Here is a 16272-nt window from a genome sequence, read left to right as displayed (position 1 = left end):
ACTACCTATGTTACAAAAATATATGAGAAGACATCATAAACCTAAACAAATCATTGGTGATGTTGAATCAAGTGTTATGTCAAAAGGAAGACTCAAAGATAATACATGCTTACTTTGTGAGTTTGAGCCCATGTCAATAACAGATGCTTTAGATAATTAAGATTGGATCCAAGCAATTAATGAAGAAATTGACAAGATTGAGAAGACCAATACTTGGACCTCAGTGGCAAGACCTAAAGACAAAAATGTTACTGGAAAAATGTGGGTTTTTAGGAACAAGCTCAACGAGAATGGAGAAATAACAAGAAACAAGGCAAGATTGGTATGCAAGGGTTCTGCTCAAGGAGTTGATTATGGAGAAAATTTTTCTCCTGTGGCAAGACTTGAAGGAATTAGACTTAGCTTGCATACTCATCCTACAAGAATTTCAGGGTATGTCAGATGGATGTTAAATCTGCATTTTTTAATGGTATACTGGAGGAAGAAACATACATTGAACAACCTGAAGGATTTGTATATCCAAACAAGAAGAACATGGTATGTAAACTGAACAAAGCCCTCTATGGATTGGAGCAAGCCTCAAAAGCATGGTATGAAAGATTATATAACTATTTGGTGAAGATTTGTTTTGAAAGGACAAATGATAACAATAACCTATATTTGAAGAATGGTAAAAAAAATGAAGTATTGTTATCTAAAATATTTGTTGATGATATTATATTTGGAGAATGACTAAAGCCTATGGCGAAATGATAAAACATTACCATTCCTCAAATAGATTCAACAATGTTAAAGTGACTGAGGGTGTATCAAACATTATGTGCCAATAATTTGTGAATGATACCATTTTACCAATAGAAGGCTCAAAAGACGAAGCTTTAAAACATAAAGACATCCTTCATGAGTACATGAAAGCCTCGAGACAACAAGTAAATATAGATAAATCATAAATCATTTTTCTTAATATGGGCTCGGTTGTAGAATCTAAAGTTTGTAACATCTTAGGCTATAAGAAATGTACCTTTCCCTATAAATATTTAGGCATACCAATTGTTAAGGACAATAGAACTACCAAAGTTTGGGATCCTATTTTTAATAAATTTGACTAGAAAATGGACTCTTGGAAAGGAAAGTGACTATCAAATGTTGGCCATTTAACAATGGTAAAAGTAGTCCTCTTAGCCCTTCCCTTGTACCAGATGTCATGTTTACCTTTATTAGCCAAAGCCAAGTTAGATATTGAAAGGAAAATGAAAAGAATGTTTTGGCAAGGAGTGTGAAATAATAAAAAGGATCAAATCTGTAAACCTATAGAAAACAAAGGCCTTGGGATAACAAGTCTTAAATAGAAAAACCAGGCTATGAGAGCTACAATAATATGGAGGATGCATCAAAATACTCAAAGCAAGTGGGCCAAGATCATTCTAATAAATACTTGGATCTTGATGACAACACTAATATCTTTAGAACCCTTAATCCACCAAAAGGTTCTAGAGTATGGAACTTTTTGCTGGAATGCAAGAATATCATAACAGAAACAATTTCATGGGATATAGGATTGGGTAATAAAGCCCTCTTTTGGGAAGATTCATGGGGGGGATATTCTCCACTTTTTGAGTCTATATCCCCTAATACTTTGGCCACTCTCACCAATTTACACGGGAAACCTTAAATAACTATGTTGAATTTTCCAAAGGTGATCATAACCTTGCATGGAAATGAAGATCTCCATAGAACACCCCTCTGACAGATGATGAAAGATTAGAGCTTTCTTCTGCTCTAGCTTCTAGAAATATTAACCCTAAACACTTGAATGACTCTAGTTTGGTTGGGTTCCAAAATAGAGAATTACAACATAAAAGACAAATATCAATCTTTAGTTAGTAACTAGAGTTAGAACCAAATTGAATTAACACTCCAGTTATTTTGGGATAAATTATGCCTTCTTAAAGGAGGCATATTCACATGTTTCACACTACAAAAAGGAATCCTAACCACAAAATGGTTTAAGAAAATTGGATTTGAAGGTCTATCTGGATGTGCACTATGTGAAGCCCAAGAAGAAACTATTGATCACATCCTGCAAAATTGTCCTTACGTGCAAACTTGTTTGTTTTGGTTACTTAAAAAATTACCATTATGTATTTGTAGTTGATTGCCCTAATGTCCACCTTTCCGTTCTGAACTACTTCTCTCCTATGAGGAGTCCTTAGCTGTTGTTATTCTTTTTCTTGGTTCTTTTGTTGTTTTTCTTTCATGTTCTTTTTGCGGACGCCATTTGGTGTTCCCTCTGCTGGCGTTTGCCCTTTGTACTATTTCCAATCCCTTAGATTCTCATTGGTCTTTTGTTGGACATTAATAAATTTATCTTATCTCATCTTATCTAACCCATTAAAAAACAACTTCTACCCTTTAACCAAAATTGCCCCATCAATATTTATTTGGAAATTGTGGAAGGAATGCAATGACATGATTTTCTGCAATAAAAAGATAAATAGAGATAATCTAATTAACATGATAGAAATGAGCATTCTCCAAATTACAAATAATAGACTTGGATAGATAAGATCCTCAAATAACATCTTCTCACAATGGTATGATGAAATCCAAAATGATTGGTATAATCTAAAGCTTCCCCCTAATTATGGAAAAGGTCGAAAATATTCTTTAGAAGCAAGTAAAAAATGTAAATGGTTCCCTCCTCAATTAAATTGGTGCAAACAAAATTTTGATTGGGCATTCCACAAAAATCCTAGTTCAACCGGGATTAGATGCATCATCCATAATTGGGAAGGTGACATTTGCAACAAAATAGCTAAAGCCATTGGGAAAGCCACTAACAACATTATAGAACTAGATGCTTTGTTTGAAGGACTAGTCATGTGCAAAAACCTTGAAATCAAAGAAGACTTTGAGATTGTAATCAACACCATCAAAATGGGGTCAATTACTAATTGGTGCTTAAATTCAAAATTACAAAGAATTAAGGGCTTGCTAAAATAATTTAACAATATTAGTTGCAAACATATGCACAATTAAGGGAGTACTAAAGTTGATCATTAAGAATAAAAGGAACATTATTATTTGTGAATTGAATAAAATGTTTCCTTCATAAAATTAATATAATACTTATTACCTTAGAAATTGACTGGCTCAATTCCATAGATATAAAGTAAGATTAAGTAGAAACCACACTTTAACTTTTCCAAAACTCGAATTTCCCAATCTAACATACTAACTTTAATAACTAGTCTAGTATGATTCAATATAATCAATTTTAAAAATAATTAGATAGATATAATCAATTTGAAGGATTACATGTTCCTAGCTATATTAAGATAGTTTATACTAGAGATTTTATAAAAATTATATCCAATATTTACCCTAGGCTAACCTATCTCTCTATATCAATCCAAACCTAAACCATTACAAAGTTTACATAATAATTATTAAGATTCATTACATTTAATTATTCAAATATAAATTCAAAACATGTAGATAATATTTGCACAAATATGTAGATAGTCAAATTTGAAACATAACAAATAAAGATTTTATGCATGAGTACTAAACCCAACCTATAACCCATTTACTCTCCAACTTATTACAAAACGTAAGAAATTATTTTATATTATTTTCTCTTTATATCTTTCCAACTTCTTACCACACATAAGAAATTTTAATTTCTCCTTATATCCTTAATCATTTTGATGCTACTAGTTATGATGCAAGATCTAGATTTTTCCTAACCATATATGCAAGAACACTTGAGATGGGTTACAAATACCAAGCAATTGGTGTATTCACAAGTAACACATGAATATGAATTCATTATATATATTATGATCTATGTATATTTTCCAATGTTATATTCTTATATTTTTTATTATACCAAGGTATGCCATTATAAATAAACTGCAAACAAAGGTATGCCCTTGATAAAAATGTCATAAAAGGTATGCTCCTTTACTTTTTCTCTATTAGTTATAGAACTTCAATCTGAAACTATACTGGAGATTTTTCATGCCTTCATCTTTTTCTTGCAATACCCAAACTAAGTAAAGGAATATGTAAATTTTGACAAAAATTAATAAAAACACATGACAAAGCCATTTACTAATATATATATATATATATATATATTTTTAATAATTAATTCTTCATATACACTCATTGTTTGGCTTTATTTGCATAATACCAAAATGATGTTATATGCCTTGCTACCTCACTAAAACACCTTTCAAAATAATTATAAATTGGAATGCTAAAAATGTATGAAAAATAAATGATGATACTTAATCTTATTATTGAAGAATGGCGTTCTTTGTTTAAGAACCCTAAACTTGATTGTTTCTAGCTTATAAGTATGGTCTTTCTCTCTACAACGCGCCTTAAATGTGTTGCGTCTTGGACCATGTATGTGGGTCTAGTTTGCAATTGTGGATTCAACCTACGTGTTGTATCTAACCCTACATAATATATAGATGTTTGTTTTGGTGTCCTATATTCATCTTTGTTTAAATATTTGTTGCCAACTCTGGTCTAGGATTGAAGATACTAAATAAATTAAATTGGAAGGATTGTCATTGTAGTGCTAGAAAAACACATTGAATCGTGTTGCAAAACTGAGTGAACAATATAAAAAAAAAGAAAGAACCCTCGAGAAATGCATGCAAATTTCTTATTCCTTTGCACCCAATCTAAATGCTTCCCCATTATTTTGCTCATTTGAGTGTCTAAGAGAGATGAAGACACACGAGGATGATAAGTGAATGCTAATAAAAGTTTGCAAATTCTAGCACATTACATCAATTTTCGAAATAAATCATAAATATATGAGAGAAATGCTGAATAGATAGATCGATTAGTTGCAACCAGAATAAATAGCATGTAACACAAAATAAAACATTAGAATAAGGTATACCTTTAAAAGTTCCTTACAAAGAATTTGACATTGAATGAGTATTTAAATGTGTTATCATGATCACATAGATTATGATACATTTTAAGAGCTTCAACCTTTTCAACCTTTTTTGGAGAAATATTAATAGCAGATCCCATGCATATACAAGTGAGTACTAAAGATTTCATCTTAGCATATCATATTTGGGCAAACCCAAAACTGAAAACCATAGAATGGTTTCCTAAAGCCTGTCCCAAACTCATGAGCCCAAAGAGGGCATAAATTCAGCTGCCCTAGTTCATAATGAGTTAGCAATCTCAACATGGAATGTAAATCCTGAAGTTTAAAAATCCACCTATCAAATGAGGTGCTCCATTTTAAATTTATTATACATTTTCAATAATGCTCATATGCATGATTAATTAGTAAAGATCGCCTGATGTATTCCAAATTCACATTATAAATCACTCCTATACACTCCTCAGACATCTTACATGATACATTGTCTTTGAAGACATAACGTAAAATGAAAAAAGTGTCAATCTAAATGGGAACCCCACTTCCCATATTGTCACATTATTTTAGAAAATAGTAAATGACATACAAACATTAAAAACTACTGATCATTAGAGACCTAATACTAACAAATTTTGCAAAACTTGTTAACTGTAGCTGGGTAAAATATCAAAAGATAACAGCCATATAAGAGTGGCAATACAAGCCGATCCACTTCTGTGAAGCTCAAATAGACTTACTATATGTCTAAGGAAATTACCATGATGATTCTTACACTTAAAACGATTGCAATCACACAAAAAACTTCATGACCGACGTTTGTTCCTAAGGTTTTTTTTTCCCTTGAAGAGTAAATTAGGTGAGATTGAGATACCACGGTTGAAAGCAATATGAATACATAGTAAGAAAGAATGATGAACACGGCAAAACCAAATTTGTGATGGATTTTTAACAAGACTGTTACACACAGCTGTTAGGCAGATAGTCAAATAACATCCTTCTGCTTGATCCTCCATTCAGAAACTGAAAACAACTAAATAAGCGACCAGAATGACCAAATACAACATTCTCTCTTTTTTGCAACATTTCTCAGTTATCACTTTGTCTAGATCATTCTTAGTTCATATTCACCTGCCGTTGTAATGTACCTAACCCATGGCAGTGCTTGATATCCACTCTTTTCAATGATTTTCAGATATCTGACCTGCAGTAAAGAATTGCAACAAAAAAAAGTTGGTATAAAGTAGTAGCCTAAATATAAATTAACAAAACGTAAATTCTCAACCATTTATTCAATGCAAAAATTTATTTGTGGAGCTAAATATTTAAAAAGTATAATGATTTTCACTAAGGCCAATATAAATATAAGTAATGAGCTTGTTCTCATCAGAAATATAGAAGTGAACACAAAAAAGGGTCCAACACTGTGGTGACTTCAATGGAGTCAAAAAATCTATAGTGTCGGCCCAAAAAGACCTGAGCCGATCCAAATTTTCTGATAATTTATAAATCATGATAATGAGGTAATGATACTCGCAAAAGCAATAATCTGCATTTGTAAACTAAAGTAAAGAAATGACCTGAATTCCTGATACAGTAAAATATGGTATCTCAAATTTGACACGAATAGGCGCCCGCTTTTCTGGGGTTGCTTCTTCAGCAGTTATGCTAGAAAGGCTAAATTCAGCCCTCAATACGTATTCCTGAATCAAAACCCACATAATAAGTCAATCAAGGAACTAAAACATCAGGATCCAGAACCATGGTACTGTTAACTATCCTCGAACAAGAAAACCAATGAAACCTGCAGGATACCTTTCCACCAGGAAATGATTTTATTTTCCAAAGCAAAGCATCCCTCTCTGGGGAGTATGCAGAAGAACCCATTGACGTGCGTACATGAGGTGTAGATGCATCAGCTGGTACTGGCAATTCAATTTCAACATTTGTTGCCGTACTGCAAAGTTAAAGAAAACCATGAGACAAATTAGCAAATACACAGAAATATCATACTCAAACCAGTCCCTGAAGCCAGGATGTTAGAAAGATCTATCTAAACAGAAGATATTTGAGATCTAAAATAAAGGCATACATAAGCCAGAGATAACTTGAAACCTGCGATCTTTGTATTGGCTGCGTGCTCTCACCAAATATTCTACCCGGCTTCTTGAATGCTTTTCTACTTGAGCTTCAACCCATATCAATGGCTTTACCTGCAAAGTAATAAAAATATATTGAAACCTACTTAGAAGGAAATCCTTCGTAACAGACCTCCAAAGATTTGACAACTGTGTTCTCTTGAACAAACCTGTGTGCTAAGCCTATAGTTCATAAGATCAAAAGTCCCGTCAGGAGGTATGAAGGATATAGTTCTATCATTTTCAAAACGAGCAAGACGAACACACCTGACAGAAGAAATAGAAATTAACATGCATCTTTTCAAGGGAAAAAAAGACTAAGTACAACATCAAAGGAATTTGCATGAACTTTCGTATAAAACAAAATAATGATAGTTTAAGGAATTGAATAAGAAAATGAGCTTGATTGCATACTGATGAAACTTGATGTCATCCAAGTCAATTGCTTTACCCTTTGACGCTTTGCCTTGAGCTTCTAGCAGCACCCTGTCATTGAGTCCAAGTTTGCATTCTGGCATTCCACTGAAAAAAAGTGAATCAAAATACACTTGCCATTAACAGCTTGCTATGTAACATCTCAGCAGTCATGTTAAAAGTATATTACAAATAAATAAAAATACTAACAGCCATATTACGCACAAAACATGCTAAATTAACCATGAGACAATCAATAATTTAATGCCAAATATTAAATCAAAAGTTATAAAGGTTTAATATTTTATGGCATGTGTATAAAACAGAGAAATCATTACTGGTCAAACTACTTCCAGAACTCAACAATAATATAAAACATCTAATGATCTATACATATCAGTATTTTATTCTTTTTTTGTATTTTTTCATTATGATTTTTTCCAAAGATCGGCTGTGGGGATCTAGCTTCAGCCATGATATGTAAAGGGCACGGGTGTACTGACCAAATTCATCATACATCTATTACAGACCCAGGAAAGACCTACAAACCGTAGGAATTGGACCTGTTCTGGGCATGGGACCCAGTGCAGCATAATCCAGCTTCATGGCTAATAAATAGTTCTGAAGAAAAAAAAACACTAGCTTATTTAAACATTACTTTTAAGTTTTAACAAAAGTGCCTTGCAAAGAAGTAGTACTCGTTTTGAACTTGCATTAGGATTGCATGCTATTATTAATAATTTATAAACAATCTAAATTGCAAAAAATCGAGAAGGAAAACTACATCCGTGTAATTTCTTCAGCAAACAGGTTGATTCCTATGTTGACAGAAACAAAACAGATAAGAGGACATCATATCCCAAAAAGAATATTTCTGAGGAATGTATGTTTCTTTTGTAATTTCTGGCCTGCAAAAGATGACTTATCAAATCAGCAAATATAAAATTTAAAAAGAAATCCTGATTTCCAGTAAAACTTCAATATTTGCCCATTATAATTTTTGACTTTTAATCTGCCACTCTAAACTCCAAAAAATTGGACTCTATTCAATCACTCACCACAGTTCATTATTCTTCTATATTTGTTTTATTCTTGCTGAAGCATGTAATCTGTTGAAATGCAAGTATCCAGCAATTAAGTTGGTCGTTTCGAGACCAAAAATTTGTTATTTATTAAATCTTAACAATAAATATGAATATAATATTTGTACTTATAAAAGTTTGAACAATTTGTAGATTCTTTGTCTGATGGTACTTAATAATTCAACCACCTAAAAATAAACACAAAATGTTTATTAACCATAAAATCTGAGAACTCCCATGTGCCAATGCACCCATTTATGTTTCATTTCTCATTTCCCATTCTCATGGTACATGTCTATCCATTCAGCTGTGTATAGCATACATGGGAATTTCAGTTTAGAAAATGTGGGTTATCCTATTTCAAGGCATTTCACAAGTAAGGCACATATTTAAGAAAATAGGTGTTTGGTAACATTATAATATTCCCCAAGAACCTGGCTGGAGTTTACAGTGTATCAACTTAGCAGAAATTAAGGGAAATATTCCATGTTTCCTCTTTGTAGTCTATTAGTTGTTATTTCTATAAGGACTCAATTATAAGATTATGCATGGAGTAGGAAAAAACTACCTCAAGTAAGCTCTCATCTTCAGTGCTCCAACTACATCAGATCGCACTATTTGCCCATTGCTATTCACAAGAATATTTACACTTTCTACTACATCCAAAAAGACCTTTAATAACAAATTAAAAGCATAAAATTAGTGAAAATATCAATTGCCATATTCAAGCAAAGCACAAAGTTAAATCTGGATTAGCCTTCAACCTCATTTTTCTTGTATCGTATTCCTTCACTTCGCCAGGAAACTGCATTTGTAACAGCCATTGGAGGCCGCTGAGTGACTTCCATCCTGTAAGCATCTGTTTTGATGAATTCACTAAGAATCTTTGCCTCTGTATATTGAGGGTACCCGAAATCCATTATTTCATCTAGTAGTTCATACTGCACATGGGAAATACAAGTAGTGAAATGATATACAAATAATTTAAATTTTAAATGATAAAATATTCTCAAATAGTTCATTACAAGGAATTCTGAACCCTCGATCCTCTGTGGCTCAGATTAAAAATAGATGTGTACACTCACAACAACGACAAAATTGTCTCTCAAAGACTCTTCTTCTAGCTCTTCAAAATAGTGTTTAAATACCTGCAGAAGTAAAACACATGACAATCCAAAACACAATCTAAATTTGATATGTGAATCAGTTATAGCAACAAACTAATCATAGCAGAAAACAATGAGGAACATTAACAAATCTTGTTTACTGTAATAACACCTATATATGTGTGCAATAGCTGCAAATGAAAGAATTATATGCATACACTAGAATCCCTTGCTCTACAGCTTCAGTAAGTTCCCTAAATGTAATATCCCATTTGATAATTGAAAATAGAGCCTCAGACAAGAAATAAATTGTGAATGAGAAGTGCAGATTGTTGAACTTACATCCACAACTCGATGTAAAAATAATAGTAAGCTAGCTGCATTAGAGTTCTGTCTCGATGCTGTCATGAGGTAGATATTGTTATGCTGAATGAACATGTAAGTCACCCCATTGTCATAGACTACTGGATTTTGTAACGTGGGATCACCCTGTCCATGTAATTCCATAAAAAAACTAGTCAAACACACATGTTGAAACCATCCTCTCGCACATGGCCAGTTCAGCCTTATAAGAGACAAGATATAACAGATGGCAGTACATTTAATAAATATACACATACGAGACAATGTAATTTATTAAATGCTATACACAGTGACATTGGCCACCTAAATGTCTTTAAGTAATTTGCATAGCTCTATGTAAATATTCCATATCTGAAAAGCTTCTTTGTACAACATTGGAATTTTTAAGTGCACGATGCACACATAGTATAGATGAGTCAACAGAAAGTACAGTTTCTTGTGTTCTTTCCACTGTTTTAAAAGAGTTCTAATTAATAGATCCATGTAAGAATTTTATTCCTCTCAAAACGGTTTTATTACCAGTTTTAAAGAAAGTGGACACAAACTAACTAAAGAATCCTCAATCGCCCAGGACTAGAAGATACATGGATTCAAATGAAGGATTGTTAAAATATGGACAGCAAATTGACAAATATTAACAGTGATACCTCCTTTACTGCTTAGTAATATTAAAAGCAAGGTTCACCACTTAGTGTGTTGGTTAAGTTGTGGTGCTGATGTTGTTGTGACCAACAAGGTTCAAACCGCCATTCCACCATTGTTATTGCAGGCTTGTGCCAATTTGCTCGCAGAATTGAGCCTCAACTTTGTTAAATGTGGATGAGGTCCCCCATTTGTGGCCTCACCAGTTCATAGGTCCGGGTCAAAAGTGTTTTGCCTGGGGCCGGAGGCGTGCTGTGTGACCATCACTGGTGACATTAAAAATGTTTACCAGACACTAAAAAATATAAAATAATAGTAAATTTGAAAGCACTCGCCTTGCACGTATACATGTCATTTCTATATTTTTGCATGTAGAAATTATACGTATTATTTTCCACAAAGGGCATCTTCTTTTATAAGCCTTTTGGAGAATATATAGATATAGGATGTCTACAATAGCATTCACTAAATCTGCACATACATGTCTGAACAATTCTATTTTTTTAGACTGCAGGAATAGGCTAGCCCCCTTACAAACTGTAATGCACTAGGTGAACTTTTTGTCATGACCAGTGATGATGGCTTTACAAGTCTTGAGGTACCGTGCAGGTTGTTGGGAGACTTGACCTAGTGATCTCATGCCTACCACAAGAAGCTCTTGCCAATTGAACCAGGCATGCTACTACTTCCACCCTATAAACCATCTTATAAGCATAGGCAAGGGCAAGTTGAACTTGTATTATGGTCATTTTCTTGTTTCTTATTTTTATTTTTATTTTACCAACCAATACAGTCAAACAACAATAATAGCCCAAAGCCATGCATAAAAGGACCCGGAAGAACACCCAAAGACCCCAAATAGGGTAATATCATGAGCATGCTAATCCAGGTTAATTATGTTGCGATTTCCGGATCTGCTGCAAATGTAATGGCATTGCCTGTTTGAGGTATATGTTTTCCATATGCAACATCCTCTCATTTATATTGAGTATAGGTTATTGAATAGACATGTCTATTCAATAATCAAATAATTAATTTATATAAACTTAATTATTGTTATATATATATATATATTTCTCACATATAATAAGTTTATATCTCACATAGAATTATATCTCATATATAATTACATGTATATCCAAAGAGTTATCCGACAGAAGCTACCAAACATTAACACTCCCTCTTAACAAGGGAGGATAAACACAAGACAAATATTACACCATTAGTAATTTAAGGATATCTCAGAAGTTTTCCACCATTTAATATAGCATATGATATCAAGAGTATTGATCTTTAGAATATCAACATATGATATTCATCAATTTCTCAAACTAGGGTATGATATCACATTTGATATCAAGAGTCTTGATCTCCCAGAATATCGACATCTGATATTCATCAAGTACTCAAAAACAAGGTTTGATATCACATTTGATATCAAGAGTATTGGTCTTCCAAAATATCAATGAGATTCACCACTTACTCAAAAAGTTTTGATATCACATTTGATATCAAGAGTATTGGCCTCCCAAAATATCAATGATATTCACCACTTACTCAAAACGTTTAGATATCACATTTGATATCGAGAGTATTGGCCTCTCGGAATATCAATGATATTCACCAAGTACTCTAAGGGTAATGGCCTCCCAGAATGTTGAGATACAAGACATTCACCATTTACTCAATTTATTAGATCTCATAATACAAGTTGATTGTAAGATCGTCACCTTACAACATCTTCTCCCAAATACAAGTGACATCATTTGGAAGTCGTCACTTCCTCATGATGCACACAGGGGGTAGGCCCATACATAGTCACAGTCCTCTTGATTGTGACAACTTATTGAACTTCAGAGAAATCATCTCAACATGGTTTACTCCCTTTTAATCAATAAGATCGGGTTCATTGAAGGTTAACAAAATAGCATCCTCAGTCTTCTCCCTCTGTTTCAAGGTTGTCTAAAATGTCAACCTCCCTCTAAATCTCAATCTCCCTTTGAACATCAATTTTTAGAGTTCTTCATTCAATATTGCTTTTGATGAAGTGTCAAATTCCCTCTAAATCTGATATTAGTCATCAATGTCCTCCTCACTCCATAGCCTGTACCTTAATTTTCTGTCCCCACTCATGTCCACGATAATAACCACCACTTTTAACTTCAACAACTTCTTCCAAATAAGACATTGTGTTTTTCATTTCACTAATGAAATTTGTCTATCAACATTTGAATGTTTAACACTATAGATAATATTATGGGGAAGAAACATTAGCACACGTGTTTCTAGGAATAAATTCTGCATGTAATATTGAAGTTCTCTTCGTCAAGTTTTCAGATCCACATTGGAGGCCAATCCTCTTTGCTTCCGTGGCGCATGAGATGGCACACTCAAAATTATTTCTTCTAAACTTCCTTCAATTTGTGGCAATCGCAGAGTCTTCCTACGGTGGCAGCATTAATGCAGTCTGACTTCCAAAATAGAGAGTATGTGAATAATTTCAGGCATACAGTGTGAGAGAAAGAAAATGTGGAATTTGTATCTGGGAGCTCCTCATTCCGCGCTAGAAGATATCTATAATCCATGCTCGCCACAACTTGTCATTGCCTACAGCACCACATTGTTGACATGCTATGACACACTGCGGGAATGGAATCAACAAAAATTTCATTACACGCAAGTCTCAGAAGGCTTTCAATGCAATATGCCTCTGCGCATTACTAAGGGAACATGTATGTCAAATCTTTGACGAGGTTACTTTGGATTGGAAAAGTTCAAATAACCCAATAGTGTGCAATAAATTATTTCAGGCGGTCTCGAGTTCCCTTTACAATTTTGCATATGATGAAACAATATATGCTCATGTCAAAGATGGATATGACATCTATGATCTGATAGCACTAAAAATAAAACACTCTTATTTCATATAGAGAAAAAAATATATCTTCACAAACAGTCACAATATTAATCGGTGCTACAGTAGCATCATTTTTGTAGATAATGCAAAATTTAGTTTTCCTGCATGACAAACCCCACTAATTTTATCTCATCCTGCTCAACTACATGAATTGTCCTTGCATTCTCCATGGCTTCTATGATTACACTTGCAACCTGCTTTGATACCATGTTGAGATTTCTGGATCTGCTGCAAATGTACTGGCATTGCCTGTTTGAGGTATATGTTTTCCATATGCAATATCCTCTCATTTATATTGAGCATAGGTTATTGAATAGAATGTCTATTCAATAATCAAATAATTAATTTATATAAACTTAATTATTGTTATCTATATATATATATATATATATATATATATATATATATATTTCTCACATATAATAAGTTTATATCTCACATAGAATTATATCTCATATATAATTACATGTATATCCAAAGAGTTATCTGACAGAAGCTACCAAACATTAACAAATCAAGTGCTATACTATTTTTTTTTCATTCTATTAAATTGCTTTCATTTTAAAATCCATTGAAAGAGCTAAACTGTAAGGGTGTGTAGCTATGGAGAAGCATATGCCTCTGGGTTTTCCCTGCATTAATGATTTCAACGACTATTTTAAATAGTGATAAAAGTGAATTCTTCAACTCAAAATGCAGTGGAGGCTTTCTGGCCAGATAATTTGAGCAGGCACTGCAAATGAGAGAAGAAAGTTTGCTGTACCAAGCTCAAATTGTTTTGATAAATGTTTTGACAGATGGAATCCTTCGTATAGAAAGCTTCCTAAGAAATACATAGTGATGGTTTTCGATGCATGGTTTGAAATATGTAGAGAAGAGTTGAATATGTTGTGTTGGGTGGAACCACGTCTTCTCCTAATGATTCCAAAATCTAATCAGAAATACAAATAGGAAAAAATTATGGTCTCTAACTTGCACAGGACCATTATATACCTATTAACAAAACTAAGGTAACAATTACCTGCACAATTCTTCTGTTAAAATGATTTATCTTCAGAAATTGAAAGAAGGAAATCTTTTGTTGGACTTGTTAGTCTTGTGGTAATTACAATAAATTTCAAACCCTAAATTCCCTAAAAACAGCTAAAAATGTCATTTGTTATATAATTTGCATCGTTTACACTATTTAGGATAATATCTTAATATTTCCTTTACTGTCCAACCAAAAAAGTTTCGGCAATATACCTTCCTGGCAAACCTTTCCCTCAAATTAATTTATTACTAGAAATTTGAAGGCTTCCCCGGGTCTTTTATAGTTTAACAGTAACTATCTCACTTTTGTACGAATTTTCAGATTTCAAACGCTAACATTACGAAACATTGATGAAAAGTTAACAGTTGTTACATAATTAATATTGTCTAAGCTTTTCCAGATGACTGCTTGAAATTTTCTATGCAGTTCATTAAAAATGTTTCGACGATATGCCTTCAGACACAGATCTAGTGCTTGCAATATGCAATCTGATGTAATTGATTTATTTGTTTTCTAATGATAAAGCCAATGGGCAGCTGTAACACAAGATGCCTTTGTAAAAATTGAATCTTAAATTTATTCACTCGCACGCCAACTGTGGGAAAAATGGAGGGACCACTTGATCAGAATACCAATCGGTCAGTGATTAGAAATGGCAGTATTGTATAATCGTTACATAAGAATGAATTCTGTCACCTGCCCTAGGTGAAAAATGAGGATAGTTTATATAAAACTATCGCAGTCTCATCAACCCTGGACTAAACTCCATTCAACAATAGCTATATGTAATAAAAAGAAAATCACATCTCCCAGATTGAAAAGCGTTTGGCATTTCAAAACCAAAAGGAAAGCGGATCTGCTCTAGTTGCGATCTATAGAAAATTCAAGTAACTATTATAAATTTCATTGATTTCCCATCTGTTTGACCATTTTCATCCCCATCCTTTACATAATCTACCTTTCCATCAAACCCTAGGAAAGCCAAGTGATCTTCAGATGTCCTCCTGTAACTAAAAGATTATGGGCTCCACTCCAAACATCCACTTACAGTTCTCTAAAATTTTATCGGCCTGATCAAATGAACAACTGAAAAGCAACATGAGATCAGATGAGATTCGTTGAAATTGAGTACCTCCTTTTCGATGAGCTTTGAGAAAAAACGTTCCGCTTGAGATGAAGAGACATCGCCACGATAATCTCGCCAAATGAGGACACGGCCCTTCATATCCAGAAGGAACAAGGCGGATGCAGCACCCGCCATTGCCAATCTTTGACAAATTCAGACGCGGAATTTTGTCGAACGATTCGTAGGCTCAATTCCTCATGTTGTTCATCATCACGGGGGAAAATGAAAAATACACTGCTGAAAATGAGAGTCGTTTTAAAAGTGAAATGACTGGGTGCTAAGGTTACAGGTAAGTACCAGAAAGTTAAGGCTTGTGTTATTTTATTAATCACAATAATGTAAATAAAAATAAGCCCTTTCTTAAAGTTACTATAGAATGTGAAGAGGATAATCAAATTACTAGGATATGAAGAGGATAATATTACATATAGTTTTTATGATTGATTTTTTAAAAAAAATTCCCCCCTTCAAAGAAAATATATAAATTGTCTTTTTGTGGTGCTTTTAAGATTTTAAATTAGATCTAAATTTTG

At 33.2% G+C, this 16272-nt stretch overlaps 1 protein-coding gene across 1 annotated transcript; it reads right to left on the bottom strand.

The window, feature by feature from the left end:
- Positions 1 to 5833: 5833 nt before the first annotated feature.
- Positions 5834 to 16002, bottom strand: LOC149528262 (AP-1 complex subunit mu-2). Its single transcript, XM_089811622.1, has 11 exons — positions 15746 to 16002; positions 10001 to 10147; positions 9638 to 9700; positions 9317 to 9493; positions 9121 to 9224; positions 7471 to 7578; positions 7227 to 7323; positions 7034 to 7131; positions 6734 to 6875; positions 6499 to 6621; positions 5834 to 6122 (listed from the first exon to the last, which is right to left on the bottom strand). Exons 1-11 carry the CDS (start codon positions 15872 to 15874, stop codon positions 6024 to 6026), a joined length of 1287 nt encoding a protein of 428 aa, XP_089667748.1. The 5' UTR covers positions 15875 to 16002; the 3' UTR covers positions 5834 to 6023.
- Positions 16003 to 16272: the final 270 nt, after the last annotated feature.

The sequence above is a fragment of the Cupressus sempervirens genome, chromosome 11, assembly GCF_028749045.1.
Source record: "Cupressus sempervirens isolate cs-2001-9-10 chromosome 11, ASM2874904v1, whole genome shotgun sequence".
NCBI classification, from domain to species: Eukaryota; Viridiplantae; Streptophyta; class Pinopsida; order Cupressales; family Cupressaceae; genus Cupressus; species Cupressus sempervirens.
Note: the sequence above shows the minus strand (reverse complement) of the source record. Positions and strands in the feature narration are given on the sequence as shown.